This window comes from Prosopis cineraria, unplaced genomic scaffold (genome assembly GCF_029017545.1).
Source record: "Prosopis cineraria cultivar Desert tree isolate PC_DT_omini unplaced genomic scaffold, ASM2901754v1 PC13, whole genome shotgun sequence".
Taxonomy (NCBI): domain Eukaryota; kingdom Viridiplantae; phylum Streptophyta; class Magnoliopsida; order Fabales; family Fabaceae; genus Prosopis; species Prosopis cineraria.
The window spans coordinates 7344344-7359370 of record NW_026555344.1 but is presented as its reverse complement, the minus strand read 5'-3'; the positions used below and the strand labels follow the sequence as shown (position 1 = coordinate 7359370).

Here is a 15027-nt window from a genome sequence, read left to right as displayed (position 1 = left end):
ACACATCAATTCATAATTTTTTCTTTTTGAATATATTCATATATGTATTCACATAATTACCACCAATCCGTATATAATTTGCACATCACATTTTGTCACATTACCAAATTGCATAAAAAACAAGTTAATAACTAACTCACAATTTATAAACAAGTTCTTTAAATGCATAATTAATTAACAAGCAAATATACATGTTAAATTTTCTCCAATTACTTTAAACCTTTGAGAACTCCTCACAATACACTTCCAAAACTCTCCTCAAACTTGAATGATGCCAACTTTTAGTTACTTTACAATTTAACCACAAAAATAATCATTCATATCCTTATTTGAATAAGTTTCAACAATCTAGCTCAACCTTCCAAACTCACCAAAATCACAAACTCACTTTCAAACATACCCATTGAGTTTATTAGGTTCCTTTAGCTCATATTGTTATAATGAACCATTAAACCATCATTAATGATTTTAAAACACTTTCAACAACCTCATTTTTGGATATTAATGGCACTCACCAAACCAAAAACTTGTAAAACCTTTAACATTAGGTTTGAATGACCTAAACAACTTTCATTAATTCTATCTAAGTCAATGGGATTGGATCTATAGCCATTATGGATTGAAAATTATCATTCCAACTCAAACCCTAATTTAAACCTTTAAGAAAATGGTATAGAAATCGAAAATGAGTTGTGGGTGGAGCCTTACCAAGGTGTAATCACATTCAAATTACTTTAAATCCTCTGAAAATGACATACCCTAGTAGTGTAATACCTATTTGTTTCTCTTTTTTCTCCTTTTTGTTTGATCTTTGTGTTTCTTATCAGATAAATTGACCATGCACCGCGACTCATGACACAGACAAGCCTACTCTTTACAGCTGGTCATATATGTGTAGCAGTGGAGGTGGTACATGCTACGGCATGTGGCGCAGATACCCCTCCTTCAGATTTTTCAATTTTTTGATGTCCGGATGACTCGACTTTCCTTCGAACCTGAATTTAAGGTTGAAATTACAACTAAACATACTCATTAGACTTCTCTAGCTATATATCACATCAAATTTACTTAATTATTCTGATTTTAATTTCCCAAGATGTTACAAAATGTGTCTAAAAATGTCATTAATGGGGGTATAATTGTTTGAAATAGTATATTTCCATAGAACCCATCTCATTTTCATGAGTTTCCTCGCGGAGCCCAATTCAACCATTTTTAAAAGAATTCAATTTTACATGGAAGTCAAATTCATGCATACCAAAAAAGCGTTTTTTTTTTCAATTTCATATCTCTTTTCAAGTTCATTTTCATTTTCATGTTTCAAATTCCAGCATACCAAATGAACTTAAATTTTTCCAATGGCCACTACCAAAGTTGTGTTCGATTTGAGGAGAGGGGAGGAGATAGAGATGAGGGAAGAGGAGGGGATGGATGGGGAGGGGAGGGATTGATCCTCCCAATTTGGAAGGTGAGATTTTGGAGGATAGAGGAGAAAAAAATTTTAAAAATTCCTTTTCTCCTTCCCTCCCTCTCAACCAAACAGCTCTTAAGACTTATTGGTCAGTGGAAAACTTTCTGAACTAGCTTTGGCGGAAACGCTCAGTCTCTCTCAAACGCTCATTTTGTTTTATTTTTATCCAAAGAAGACTTTTGTAGATTAAACGGGCCGTGGATTCACATCAAATTGACAGCGCTGTCTCGAGCCAAACACGGGTTAATCTCTGCTCTTTTTTTTTTTTTTAAAGGCTCAAGAAACCTAGCCTAGAAGAAAAGCTTTAACGATAAAAATACAATGATCATTTGTTGGAAAAAGGTATATAATCATCACGCTCAAACGATGGCGTACGCTCAACAATGGCGTTGTGTTAATCATAGTCATCGGGGAAGCATACCATTCGCCGTGGATAGTTCGCCGCTTAGTTTTGCATGGTTCCATTCCATCAAATCAACCCGAAAACCCGAAGCCCGACCCGTTCTTGCAGCCTTCCTGAACCCGAAGTTACTAACATCTTCTTCACTCCATTATCGAATTATACTGTGATTTGAGAACAATTTCACTGCTAAGTGCTAACTTATTTTTATTCTTTTATTTCTTTATTCTTCTTTTGTGAATGAAACTCGTGAATTTTATTGTATTCTATGAGCTCAATTAGTTGAAGCCATAATTTGATACCTGGATCCAAGACTGTGACTTTCTTGCGGGCCTACAAGGTTTGCTTTCGTCTCCAATTGTTTTCCTTCACGAATTTGATTCGTCGATCTGCGTTTTTGGTCTTAACAGATTACAGATTTATGATTTTTCCATTATGCATCTCCTTACACGAGTTATCTGCGCAGTGTGATAATTTATTTTCGTTCATGTTTTAGATTTGATTGCTTTTGATCTGTTATATTGCTCGTTATTTATGTATGCGCAAGTTGAGTTGTCCTTTATACAGCTTGTAGTTTGAAGATGGCGTGGTTTGGTGGTAAAAATACATGGGGGAACTTTCCTGATTTGGCGGGCGCGGTGAATAAGCTTCAGGAGAGTGTGAAGAATATTGAAAAGAATTTCGATACTGCTCTTGGTCTCGAAGAGAAGTCTGAATCCAGCCATGAAGGTAAATGTATTATTCAAGTTCTTATCACTCTTAATTATTTTTCATAATGAATTTTCTAATAATTGAATATTTGATATTGTGATCGAGATTGTTAACAAGTACGAACTGGGAGGTATAATTAGGTCAGGGGTCATTATGTTAGAAAATTATCTTGGGTGGTTGGATCAATGAAATTGTTTGATTTTGATACAGCTTGAGTATTTTTAAATGATGTTCATAATGGTTTCACGGTAACCAAGCTATGCCTTCTGTCTTCCAGCAGCAGGTTCATGGCCTTTAGTGGCAGACAGGAAAACGCTATTTAATCCTGTCATGGCATTTATGGGGAATAAAAGTGAGGAAAATACTGAAGAAATATCTGGGGAACTTAAATCCTCTGAACAGGAACCTGGAACTGTGAAATCATTGAAACAGTCTCAGTCTCTGGATCATCTATCTGTAGCTGAGGGTATAGAAAGCCTTGAAGCTGATAAGGCAGTCCAGACTGAAACTGATAAGGCTACCCGAACTGAAACTGAAGAAAGTACTGCCAAGGATGAAAATAAAGCACATGAGGTAGAGGAACATGGTGACCATGGAGAGTCAATAGATGGAACGGCCACATTGAATCCAGAAGAAGGAAAGTCAGAACTTCCCTTACCAGAAGTGCCTGCAGAGCTTTCTGAATCCATTGTTCAGAATGTTGAGAGTGCTGTTTCTATCAATGAACCTCAAGAGAGTGAGACTGCTGAAGTTAAAGCCTCTACAAGTCCAGAGACATTACAACACATGCCTGTTCATTTTCGGGAGGATCAAGCTGCAGGTAGTACTTTTGAGCCTGGTGAGTCAGATGGTCTTATTGAAGTGGGGGAGAATTTTCAAGAGAGAACCAGTGAGGAGAGTAGAGAAGAAGGGAGGTTGAAAGCAGAGGAGAGTATGGAAAGAGTTTCTGTTTTTCAACCTGAGTCGTCCAGTGACAGCAAGGAAGGGGATGATAACACACCTTCCGTGTTACATACTGTGGCATCTGAAGAAATAGATAGTGTTGGTCAATCCAGTTCTATTCCATCATCGTCTGAGGTGGCACCTGCTTTAGTTTTACATGAAAATGAAGCAACTGCTAATCAAAATGAAGGTGAATGCTTATCCAATGATGATGAATCTGACATGAAAGAGCGGTGTTTGAGTTCTGTCACAACCATGTTAGAATCAGATTCTGTGCTTGAACTGGAGAGAGTGAAGAGGGAGATGAAAATGATGGAAAATGCCCTACAAGGTGCTGCAAGACAAGCTCAGGTATATTTTGTGATGCATGTAATCATGGTAATAATAGCAACAAATAGATTCGGTATTGCCTATTTTATGTCCCAAGTGTCAAGACTCCATGAAAAAGTAGTTCTCAGGTCTTGTGATTGTTCAAGCAAGAGAATCACAATCACTTGTTCTCTAGGTGGCCCTTGTCATTGAAGAGTCTTATTTGGGCGTCTTTTTCTCCTTAGTTGAGGACATGGCATGCCAAAATGTTATCACATGAAAAATTAATAAGAATGCTAAGTTATGTTTAAGAGTTTATGCCACTTTGTTATAGAATTTTTCTAATTCTGTTTATGGACTGATTGAGATACAATAAATTATTTCCTTCTGGAATCAATCTGTATGTTTTATTTTTTTCTTGATGCAATCCGGATTGAGTTCATGATGTTGAATCATGTTTTGATTTAAACTTTTACTTTTCATAGTTGTTGAACTAATTAAGCTCCCATTGGACTACCTCTTAATATTGTTGCATGCTTTATTCTTCACCTGTAACCTGCTAAACTCTGGCTTCCACTTGTAAAAAAATGAAGGCTTTACCTTATCACCAGAATGGAGTTTTCACAATCTTTTTTCTTGTTCCTATTTATTTAAGCAGGTGAATGCTTGGTGTGATGTTGCTATTCATTCCCTCATCTTTGTCATATTGAAATTTTTTTAATTCTCTTTGCAGGCTAAAGCTGATGAGATTGCAAAATTGATGAATGAAAATGAACAATTAAAATCAGTGATTGAGGATTTAAAGGTACAATATGTCATTTTAGTACAATGTAGTTGGTGGCAAGTTTCAAGTTACTTATCTGTCTTTATTTTTCATTATAATTCTCAATTTGCCAAGGCATTTTTATGTAATCCTTGTATTTTGTCCTTTCTATTAAACTATTTTTGTTTTCCCCCACAAATGTGACAACAGATGCTGATGGTGTGCCATTTGACTTTTTCCAAGAGACAGTTTGTCACAATGGAAGCAATAAAGTGATTAGATGGCTAATTGGGCTGGAATTTTAGGTTTTAAAGTGAGCTAATAAAATGATGTGTCGCATGTTGATAGTCCAGCCTGTTAGCTCTCTTTAGGTTTATTTTCTTGATTCTCTTGGTCAGTTCTACCACAGTTCTAGTGTGGTGTACATCAATCATAGATATGTATTGCAGCCTTTAAAAATTATTATATTGCCACCTTTTTTTTTTGGCATGTTTGTTCTTTGCCCTTTTTCTCTTTTAGTCGATTTTCAATTTTCCTGTGAGTTTCTGAGGAAATCCCTGTGTTTTTTGAAATATGATGGCATACTTTTTCTCATTTTACTGTATGTTTCTTGCTTATCCTGCTTCTTACTTTCTTCAACACGTTCATATTTGTGTCTACTTATTGTGGATCAGAGAAACTCCAATGAGGCTGAAATTGAAACTCTTCGAGAGGAATACCATCAGAGGGTTGCAACTCTTGAGAGAAAGGTTTAACTCCTCATAACTCTTCGCTGTTGTGCTTATTTAACAATGTTGTTTATAATGTCAACTAAATATGAAAGTTAAAAAAAATGTATATAGGCTTCAGGAATTACATTTTATCGATGATCATCTGTTTACGTTTTCACAATAGAAATTCACAACATATCCAGCTACTTCCAGGTGTATTTTTCACATTGTCCCTCTAGAAAAATTGGTTTATCTGAAGTTTCTTTTTAAAATTTTATTTTTTTGGCAACTCTGTGGAGGTCAATTTTTGAGAATCTTTTAATATTCACCTTGCATGTCACTTTATTTGGGTGTACACTGTACTTTATAGTACAATAAAGGTGTATCAGAAGAGTTCTTGCAATATCAGCACATATGTCGAGCATCTGGTTTTGATGGAAACAAGTGAATTGAGTTTCAATAAAAGCATTGAAAATTCACATTAGCATTTCATCAAGTTTTCTTGAAGAATATAATTTATCAGAGTGGATGACCTGGGCTGAGCACATGTTTTGGGTTGTGATATTACCTATTTCTGGCTTTCAGCTACAACTGTTCTGGTTTTTATTCCTTTCCTTTGAATAATTGCAGGTGTATGCTCTCACTAAGGAAAGGGATACTCTTCGTCGAGAGCAGAGTAAAAAAAGTGATGCAGCTGCTCTCTTGAAGGAAAAGGATGAAATAATTAATCAAGTTATGGCCGAAGGTAGAGCTGTCTGGGGCTAATCCTAAATAATTGAGAAAATAATATCTACATGATCTACTTTTGAAATAATAATTGGAAAAAAAAAAAACTGTATCATGATATCATCTAGGCTTTACTGTGTACGGATCTAATTTTGTTATCGACATGCTTAGAAGGTTTGTGTGTCTGGAAGGACTCTATTAGATATGTGAACATTGTCTAGAGTGACAAAATCTATGGCATTATATTGGTGATTAGGGCTCTTGTGTTTGAAACTTAGTTGGCTTGGGGAATTGACCATGCTGTAGGACAACAGTTGGTATCTATAGAAGAGAGATATAGGACATTCATTGTGTTGCAAATATCTCTATGAATCTTGTACACAGACAATATTCTGATGACAACATCAATTTTTTTAATTAATGACAATAATTTTAACAGTTCCCTTGGTTGGGATTGGAAAATATTTGATTTGAGGTGCACTGACCACTGACCACTTTATCATAGAGGTTATGATATTATGTCATTGTCGGGGACCATTTCATCCCAAATGCTTTAGCTAATAGGACAATTTAATGATTTTTTTTTAATAGGAGGACAGATGAATGAATTTATTAGTATTGATACATTTGAACTATTGATGCAATTGTGGGGTAGTTGTCCTGCAAGCATGTTTTGCTGGAAACCTTTGGCATGATCATCAACAGCTTTGATGTTGGCATTTTATTTTTGGTTTATATTCTTTCTTTTGGACAAGATCTTGAGGATAGAATGGCGAAGGCTTGCCTTGCATTATAAAAAAATTGTGTGCTGACTGTAACTTTTTCCTTTTTGGCTGTAAAATGTATATTGTCCTCCAAACGACATTTCTTTTCGGAACCTGGTAGTTAAAACTTTCTCCATTAAAGCAATAAACATTTCATTTGGTAGAGTGTTAAATGAACCGCTTTTCATATTAGATTTTCTCATATCTCAGGGGAAGAGCTTTCCAAAAAGCAGGCTGCTCAGGAATCTACAATCAGGAAACTGAGGGCTCAGGTATGCAGGCTGCTTATTGCAACTTTCCTCAAACTTAATTCCTTTTCAATGATTACGTATCATAATAAAGCCTTTACCTACTTTATTTATGAAAGCTAGATTAGAGAGCTTGAGGAGGAGAAGAAAGGTTTGACCACTAAACTTCAGGTAAAGTTTCAACCAAAAGCTTTGTTGAAATTATTAGCTGGTAAATATTCTTGTTTTTTTTTTTAAATATTCTGAACAAATATTGTTCTTCCACCACAAGGGAAAATGAGAACTCAGAACTTTCATCCAGTATAGATGGCATGGCACTTTTTCATCTTTTGACTTTGCTATGAGTTTGATTCACTTGTTACCTCTTGTCTATCCCTTTGCATCTTTAAATCATAAATTGAATGAAAATAAGTGATGGAAACTGGGTAGTATGGGATATCAAGTCTCACATTGGATAGTATGAGATGCTTAATGAGTTATTTAAGTGGGTTGGTTTGCCTACCTCAACAGCTAGCTTTTGGGGTAGGGTTCCTCATCCTACTTAGGTACCCATCAATTTGTATTAGAGCTTGGTTGTTGGTGGTCCTGAAGAGAGCTACCTATGGAAGGTTCTGACCGGTAGGAAGCCAATTTAAGTGCCAATGAGTGCAACCGCTAGACGTCGGCTTTTCATGGGGGGCTAATTGATGGAGACTTGGTAGTATGGGATACCAAGTCCTACATTGAGTAGTATGAAATGCTCAATAGGTATTTAAGTGGGTTGGTTCTTCCATCTCAACAGCTAGCCTTTGGGATAGAGTTTCTTATTTTACCAGAGTACCATCATAAGTAAATTAATAAATGATAGAGCACAATGGCGTCTTGCAATCCATGTAGCCGACCCCACCTAGTGGGATAAAGGCTTGTTGTTGTTGTTGTTGTACCATCAATAAGTAAATTAACCATGTAATAAACCGATATTCTTGGCTTGCTGAACCTAATATCATGAATGGTTGTTTTTAATTTTCTTAAGCTCTTAGAAATACATTTGATTGGAATATAATGACATTCCTCCTTCGCTGACAACACCAAATTCCTTTATCTGGAGTTCACAAGTTTTGATGATCCACAAATTCATTAGTAAATAAATTTAATTTTTGCCTCTATGGCTTGGTTAATGGCATGTATTTAAGGTGGAGGAGAATAAAGTAGAAAGTATCAAGAGGGATAAGATGGCTACAGAAAGTTTGTTGCAAGAAACAATAGAGAAACACCAAGCAGAACTTGCAGCTCAGAAAGATTATTACACCAATGCTTTGGCTGCTGCTAAGGAGGCTGAAGCATTAGCAGAAACACGCATCAACACAGAAGCAAGGATTGAGCTGGAGAGTCGTCTAAGAGAGGCTGAGGAACGTGAATCAATGCTGATCCAGGCACTTGAAGAATTGAGGCAAACGTTAAGCCAAAAAGAACAGCAGGTTGCTGTGCTATTTGGTTGTCATTCTTTTCACTAAATTGACTTTGTAATGATCTTGACTCTAATGTTCCATTTTACATATTCAGGCAGTGTTTAAAGAGGACATGCTGCGAAGGGACATTGAAGATCTTCAAAAGCGTTATCAGGTGTGCTCCCTTACTTTCTGCATATCATTTGATTGGTTATCATTTAAACCCATGATATGATTTAAGTTGCAAAAACAATTCTGCTCCTTTCTGTAGTCTTGTGTAATTTGGTTAATATTGTATCTAGGAAAGTGAAAGACGATGTGAAGAATTGATTGCTCAAGTGCCCGAATCAACTAGGCCACTTTTAAGGCAAATTGAAGCCATACAGGTGAACATTCTTTTGTCGGATTTAATTGGAATCGTTATCTACAAAAGTTGTATTGCAGTCAGTTATTGAGTTCAGCCACAAGAGATTGGTATTTGACTTGCATCTTCATAACAGGAAACAAATGCCAGGAGGGCAGAAGCTTGGGCTACTGTTGAGAGAACCCTTAATTCTCGAGTTCAGGTCACTAGAATATTTCCCGACTTTAGCTTTTGAAACTTTTCCTCTTGATAGTATTATGTGTATATACATTAGTATCTATTGATTTTGCAGGAAGCAGAGGCTAAAGCTACTGCTGCAGAGGAAAGAGAACGATCCATGAATGAACGTTTATCTCAAACCTTGTCTCGAATTAATGTCCTTGAGGCTCAGGTTCTGTTATTTCTTGAGTAAATTAATGTCAATAATTTTTTTTTAAGATTATTCATATATTATATTTACGCTAGTGGTGGATTACAGATTTCTTGCCTTCGGGCAGAACAAGTTCAGTTAAGTAGGTCCCTTGAAAAGGAGCGACAAAGAGCAGCTGAAAACAGGCAGGAATACCTTGCAGCAAAGGAGGAAGCTGATACTCAAGAAGGTCGTCTGAGACAACTTGAAGACGAAATTAGGGAACTGCGGCAGAAGCACAAGCAAGAGTTGCAGGAGTCATTGAGGCATCGGGAACTTCTACAGCAAGTAAAGCTTATCTCAGGGATTTGTCTTTGTCGTTATTTGTGTTCCATGAAACTCTCAACTCTTCCACTAAGTTTTTTCTTAGTCATTTCTAATTGCTTACGTAACGGAATTAATCTGTAACAAATGGTTGAATTCTGATCACCTCGTCACTCAATCTTAGTAAACAGGAATGCAACCTTACTAGAATATGTGTTCATAGGTTAAAGATTCAAGAGCTAGATCAAACTGTACATATTTCATAAGAAATTCCTTGCTTTAGTGATGTGCTTTTAATTGTTGGTTAAAAAAAAAAGTCATGTGTTTTTAATGTTTTCTGAAAGGTTGATTTAAAATAGTATTATTGGGAATAATATGTCGTATTTTTGTGGAAGAAGTTTCAAAAAATCAAATGCTGTCCTCTGAAGAATTAAATGGGGGCACAGTAAAATTGAAGAGCACTGAGATGGAGGGAATTATTTTAAATGCATAAAAAACCGTGAATAAGGAAGGATTACTTGATCGGTGGGGACTGGGGAAGGGGAAGAGAAGCATTAAGACAGATAGAAGGGAGGAGGGTTTTAGACTTCTTGTTTTGTGAATCATTGAATTGCTATTGCTAGTTTCTGACTTGCATTTTGGATCTGGTGAGGGCTAAAAAAAACATCCCTGGTTGACATTATTATGAGCCAGTATTGAGGATGTCATTGACAGCAAAATAGCTGGAAGCTACTAATTTGTTGCCTAATTCAGAGCATCTGGTCATTTATATGATGTAGGAATTCTATATGAAAGAATAAGCTCAGTTCTGGTATTGCAGAGTACTTTGTCGAGTTCCAGCCATCCATATAACCTTTCTGATTATTGTGTCAAGTTTATTGAGTTAAATTCTTCATCTTCATCTTCATCAGGAGATAGAAAGAGAAAAGGCTGCTCGAGCAGATTTGGAGAGGAGTGCCCGTGTAAATTCTGCTCTATCATCGGATCAAACTCCTAATATGAAGAAAAACTATGCTTTTGAAAATGGTATGATGCTCTGATTCATTTCACGTTACGTGTAAATGATTTTTACTATAAAATACTTCACCATGCAGGCAGCCTATCTCGGAAAGTCTCTAATGCTAGCTCCCTTGGGAGCATGGAAGAAAGCTACTTTCTGCAGGCATCCTTGGACTCATCTGATAGTTTCTCTGAGAGAAGAAACCCTGGAGAGTATAATTTGAGTCCTTACTATATGAAGAGCATGACAACTAATTCTTTTGAAGCTGCATTGCGTCAAAAGGAGGGTGAACTTGCATCATATATGTCACGTTTGGTATGATTTTCTGTCCCGATTCCGTGGATTAATATATATTTGATTCAAAAGAGACTAGAAGCCACCAATAAATGTTAGTTTAGTAAGTAAAGATATCTAAATGGGAAGACTTTGTCTGGGTAATAAGTTACTACCTCTAAATGCTTTTTGAGCTATAAGACTTGCCTTGTTCTTAATGAGCTCCCTGGACTCAACCCCCGTAAGCTTGTGTAAACCACGAGGGAGGGAGGGAGGGAGGGTTACACCATGCATAAGTTTTTAACCCCCTAGACAACTAATCTAGCAAATGTCCACATCCTAGTGGAGGATATTGAAATACACATAATTTATACTTCAACCTGTCATTTATATAATATATATGATAACCTAGAGTGTAAGAATGGGCTAAATTAGCTAACCATTACCTGTCGTTAGATATGGTTTATACAATTTATTTCGTAAGATAAGATGCCAATCTTGATAAGTTATATTTTTAACTACAATAATTTCAGGCATCAATGGAATCTATACGTGATTCTCTTGCGGAGGAGTTGGTCAAAATGACAGAACAGGTGAGTTTCTACTTCCGATTTTAAATTTATTGACACTCTGATGTCCTTGCTTGTCTGTATGACTTGCTTGCATTCACTGCAGTGTGAAAAGCTACGTGGAGAAGCTGCCACGTTGCCTGGTCTACGAGCAGAGCTAGAATCACTGAGGAAGAGGCACTCTGCTGCTTTGGAGTTAATGGGTGAACGTGATGAGGAGGTACATTCTAAGGCACGCTTTGGTGTTGCTTTCGCTCAACAGTAGTATTGCGCTCTTGCAAATTTTAAAATAATTTGCATCTTCACTTTAATCCCTCGAGTCCTTATTATAAATCATTTATAACTAACCCAATAAAACTAATAAAAATGAGTTACATTGAAATTGTATAAAAATTGCTTTGATTTCCATTTTCACCCCTAATAAATACCATAAAAAAAACATTTTTTATTCAATGGAAATTGAGAAGGGCATGTTGGGAATAACGCATTTAATGTTACACAAACTGTTGCAAAGGGACTTATATTAACGACAAAAGAATTCTTCTCGAAGACATTCTATAACAAGGACCGGTAGGAGTAATTGTTTTCTTATGTTGAATTACATCACAGACCAAACGACCATGGCACGTCTTTATTCCTCTCTTCTTTCATCAATAAAACGAAACAGAAAAATAACCAGAAAAAAATCCTATAATCCTTTTGTTGGAAAGAACCCCTGACTGGAAGTTTTTCAATATTGCGTGCTTCTCTTTTGGATGGTATTGATCTCCTGATCGAGCTTTAAGTATGGTTAGATAGCTTAGGGCATAATATATTAAGATAACTGTAGCCATAATGATGATTTCTTTTTCCATAATATTGTGCATATTTAAATTTATAATTCACAGTGCCGATACAATCATTCCTGCTCCCATATATGAAAAGGGGAAAATTATACGAGGAAATGAAGGTTGTTTGAGTCTGGATGTACTGAGATTTAAGCATTTTATGACTTATGATTGTCAAGCCTCCCTGCACACATTTTTTTTTTTTTGAAAAATAATATGGAATCATAAAAAATGGTGTGTATATCTAAAAGTAGTTGAATGTTCCTAGCTGGAGGAACTTCGTGCGGATATTGTGGACTTGAAGGAAATGTACAGGGAACAAGTTGACTTGCTTGTGAACAAGGTATTTTGTTTCGTTTAATGGAGTAGCATTTATTTTATCTTAGATGCCCCTGTTGTCTATAATTTTTATTTATTTGATCCTGTTGGAATTTTAATGTCAATACATTCGTTTACAGATCCAAATTATGAACTCATCAGCCGATATAGCTTTATAGGGATAAACACAGTGGGGAAAGGAAATTATTTGGGATCGTCATATCTTGAGCTTTGTGTGATGTCAATAGGATAGTTTTGTATTGGAGTTTAATGCCTTAGGTCTCTGGGGATTGTTTGGTCGGATCAATTGAATGGAAGATGTATATTTTTTGTTGTTCTTGTCATAGTAACGGATAGACGAAACTACCCCTGCTAAATGTATCATGTATATTCAATCTCTTTATACCTCATTCAACGTTCTCATAGTCAGTCAATGACATTCTAAAGATTTTGAGTTGAGGATTTTTATTTTTATTTTTTTCATTTTATACTCATCAATACGTATGTAAAATTTATAACAAATATACTATTCATTATTCATACGTGCAATTTAAACATCTACTTAGTTTGATTACTTTTTTTACATAAGTTTATTGTTGTTATTTTTAACCCAAGGTGATTGGTTGAGTAGTCCTACTCTAATTACTATGATCACGTTGGACCTGCAGCCATAGCTAGTAGCTAGAGTAAATAATAGTAAAGTACTCTATTTACGTTAATAATGGTATTTAAGTATTTTGGATGTCAAGATCAAAATTCTATCATTTATGTTTTTCTAAAATTAGTGCTCATGCTATTTACAATTATAATTTAAATATTTTGATGCTACGAAGGCTTCTCAAATGTTATAAAATTAAATTATTTTTTATCAAATTATTTGGTGCCTAAAAGTCATATTAGATTAATCTTGGAAAAATCACTATCGGCTCTCTTATAACCATTCTAAATATTCAGAAGTTTCACCAAATTTATAAATAATTCTCAAATCTCATGGGACTTCAATGTAAATAAGATTCAAGTTACAACCACCGAGTCATTTCCTCCTTTTTCTACTGTTCATACTAATCCATACAAAAATCTTCGTCCCACTTCAGCATCCATGTAAGCAAAAAATAATCCGCATGGCAGTTCCTATCATGGTCACTTCATCATGACACTTAATTAATACAGAGGAGGACAGACTAGATCGATTTCTTAGGGAGGAGGGAGGAGACGAAGGAGATGCAAATGATCGAACTCATCGGATAGCTGCTGGAGGAGGAGATGCGCTGAAGCTTTTTTTAATTTCCTGAGGTGTCGAGGATGGTTAACTATGGGTTGGTAATTATGACCTCAACCTTATTTACAATTAAGTCCCATGGGACATGAGAACTATTTATGAATTTGGTGGGACTTTTGAATATTTGAATGGTTATGGGAGACCTGACAATGATTTTCTTATTAATCTTAGGCTTAGTCAATCTGAATAGCTACAACTGATATTCTTAAAAACCCTGTTATACTTAATCTTTTATCCTGAATATTATTATTACTTTCAAAAGAAAATATTCTTGCCATTGCAATATTTTAAAAAAAAAATCATAATCTCAAAAAAATATCAGTAATAATTTACTGTCATATTTTAAATTTATGATCTTTTATCCTAAATATTATTGTTACTTTCAAAACCAAAAATAGCTTGATGTATGAAAAATGAAAATACCTTTATTCAGTTGGAAATATAGTTCTGTTTGTTGTAAATCTTAGAATATAAAATTATAACTACTTAACAATTTAGTTGTAAGTCTTAAGATATAATTTGTAAATTATCCAAAACCAATTCTTTACATAGATGTAGAATTGAATTACTTTAGAGCCGAGAGGCCAAGGGCATCTAGTTCCCACTATTGTTTTCATGCAGATGTGATTAAGGAGAACTTCAATCTCCTAAGAAGTCATGGTATGATTTAACACTCATTTTTCAAGATTCATAACTCTCAATATTTATAATTTATCTCTCAATATTTACGACTGAGATATGTTCTATAACCAATATGAATCAACGTATTTGGGAAATGAAAAAATTTATATACTTAACTTTATATATGTAAAGTATTTATATTCAATAAAATCAAGACATGTGAATCCTTTATAAATTATTTATTTTATAATAAATTTTTGTTATTGATTAAACTAATATATTAGGATCCACATGTCATAATTTAATTAGATATAAATATATTAAGTATATAAGATTAAGTATATAAATTTTGTCACTTTGGGAAAATACAACCGTTTGACCATGTAGTAGTATATTTTAGTATTAGTTTACATACTTTTTTCCCCTTTCTAATTCCCTTAAGTTCCATTAATTTGTAACATTAGTCTTTATTATCGCTGGCAAAATTAAATTTGTTGATGCGTATATAATTCTGACAATTTTATTATTAAGTTGATAACATTATGAAGATTTGAAGTGTTGAACAATGTTTATCCAAAATGACCACTGACCTTTCTGTTAGTTTGCCTTAACTATTGTGTCTTCTTTATGAA

General features: G+C 34.9%; 1 protein-coding gene across 3 annotated transcripts; it reads left to right on the top strand.

Moving 5' to 3' along the window:
• The first annotated feature begins 1592 nt into the window (after positions 1–1592).
• LOC129290736 (golgin candidate 5-like) lies at positions 1593–13052 on the top strand. Of its 3 annotated transcripts, none has more exons than XM_054927644.1 (20): positions 1593–1713; positions 2439–2600; positions 2860–3875; positions 4567–4638; positions 5271–5345; positions 5937–6051; positions 7007–7068; positions 7168–7215; positions 8217–8501; positions 8587–8646; positions 8774–8857; positions 8972–9037; positions 9128–9226; positions 9314–9532; positions 10420–10534; positions 10603–10823; positions 11315–11374; positions 11457–11570; positions 12446–12520; positions 12636–13052. In XM_054927644.1, the coding sequence occupies exons 2-20, from the start codon at positions 2453–2455 to the stop codon at positions 12672–12674; spliced, it is 2973 nt and encodes a 990-aa protein (XP_054783619.1). In that variant the 5' UTR covers positions 1593–1713; positions 2439–2452; the 3' UTR covers positions 12675–13052. The 3 variants fall into 3 exon arrangements, with proteins under 3 accessions (XP_054783619.1, XP_054783621.1, XP_054783618.1); XM_054927646.1 differs by lacking the exon at positions 1593–1713 and adding an exon at positions 1791–2211 and having other exon boundaries at positions 2863–3875; XM_054927643.1 differs by lacking the exon at positions 1593–1713 and adding an exon at positions 1791–2211.
• Positions 13053–15027: the final 1975 nt, after the last annotated feature.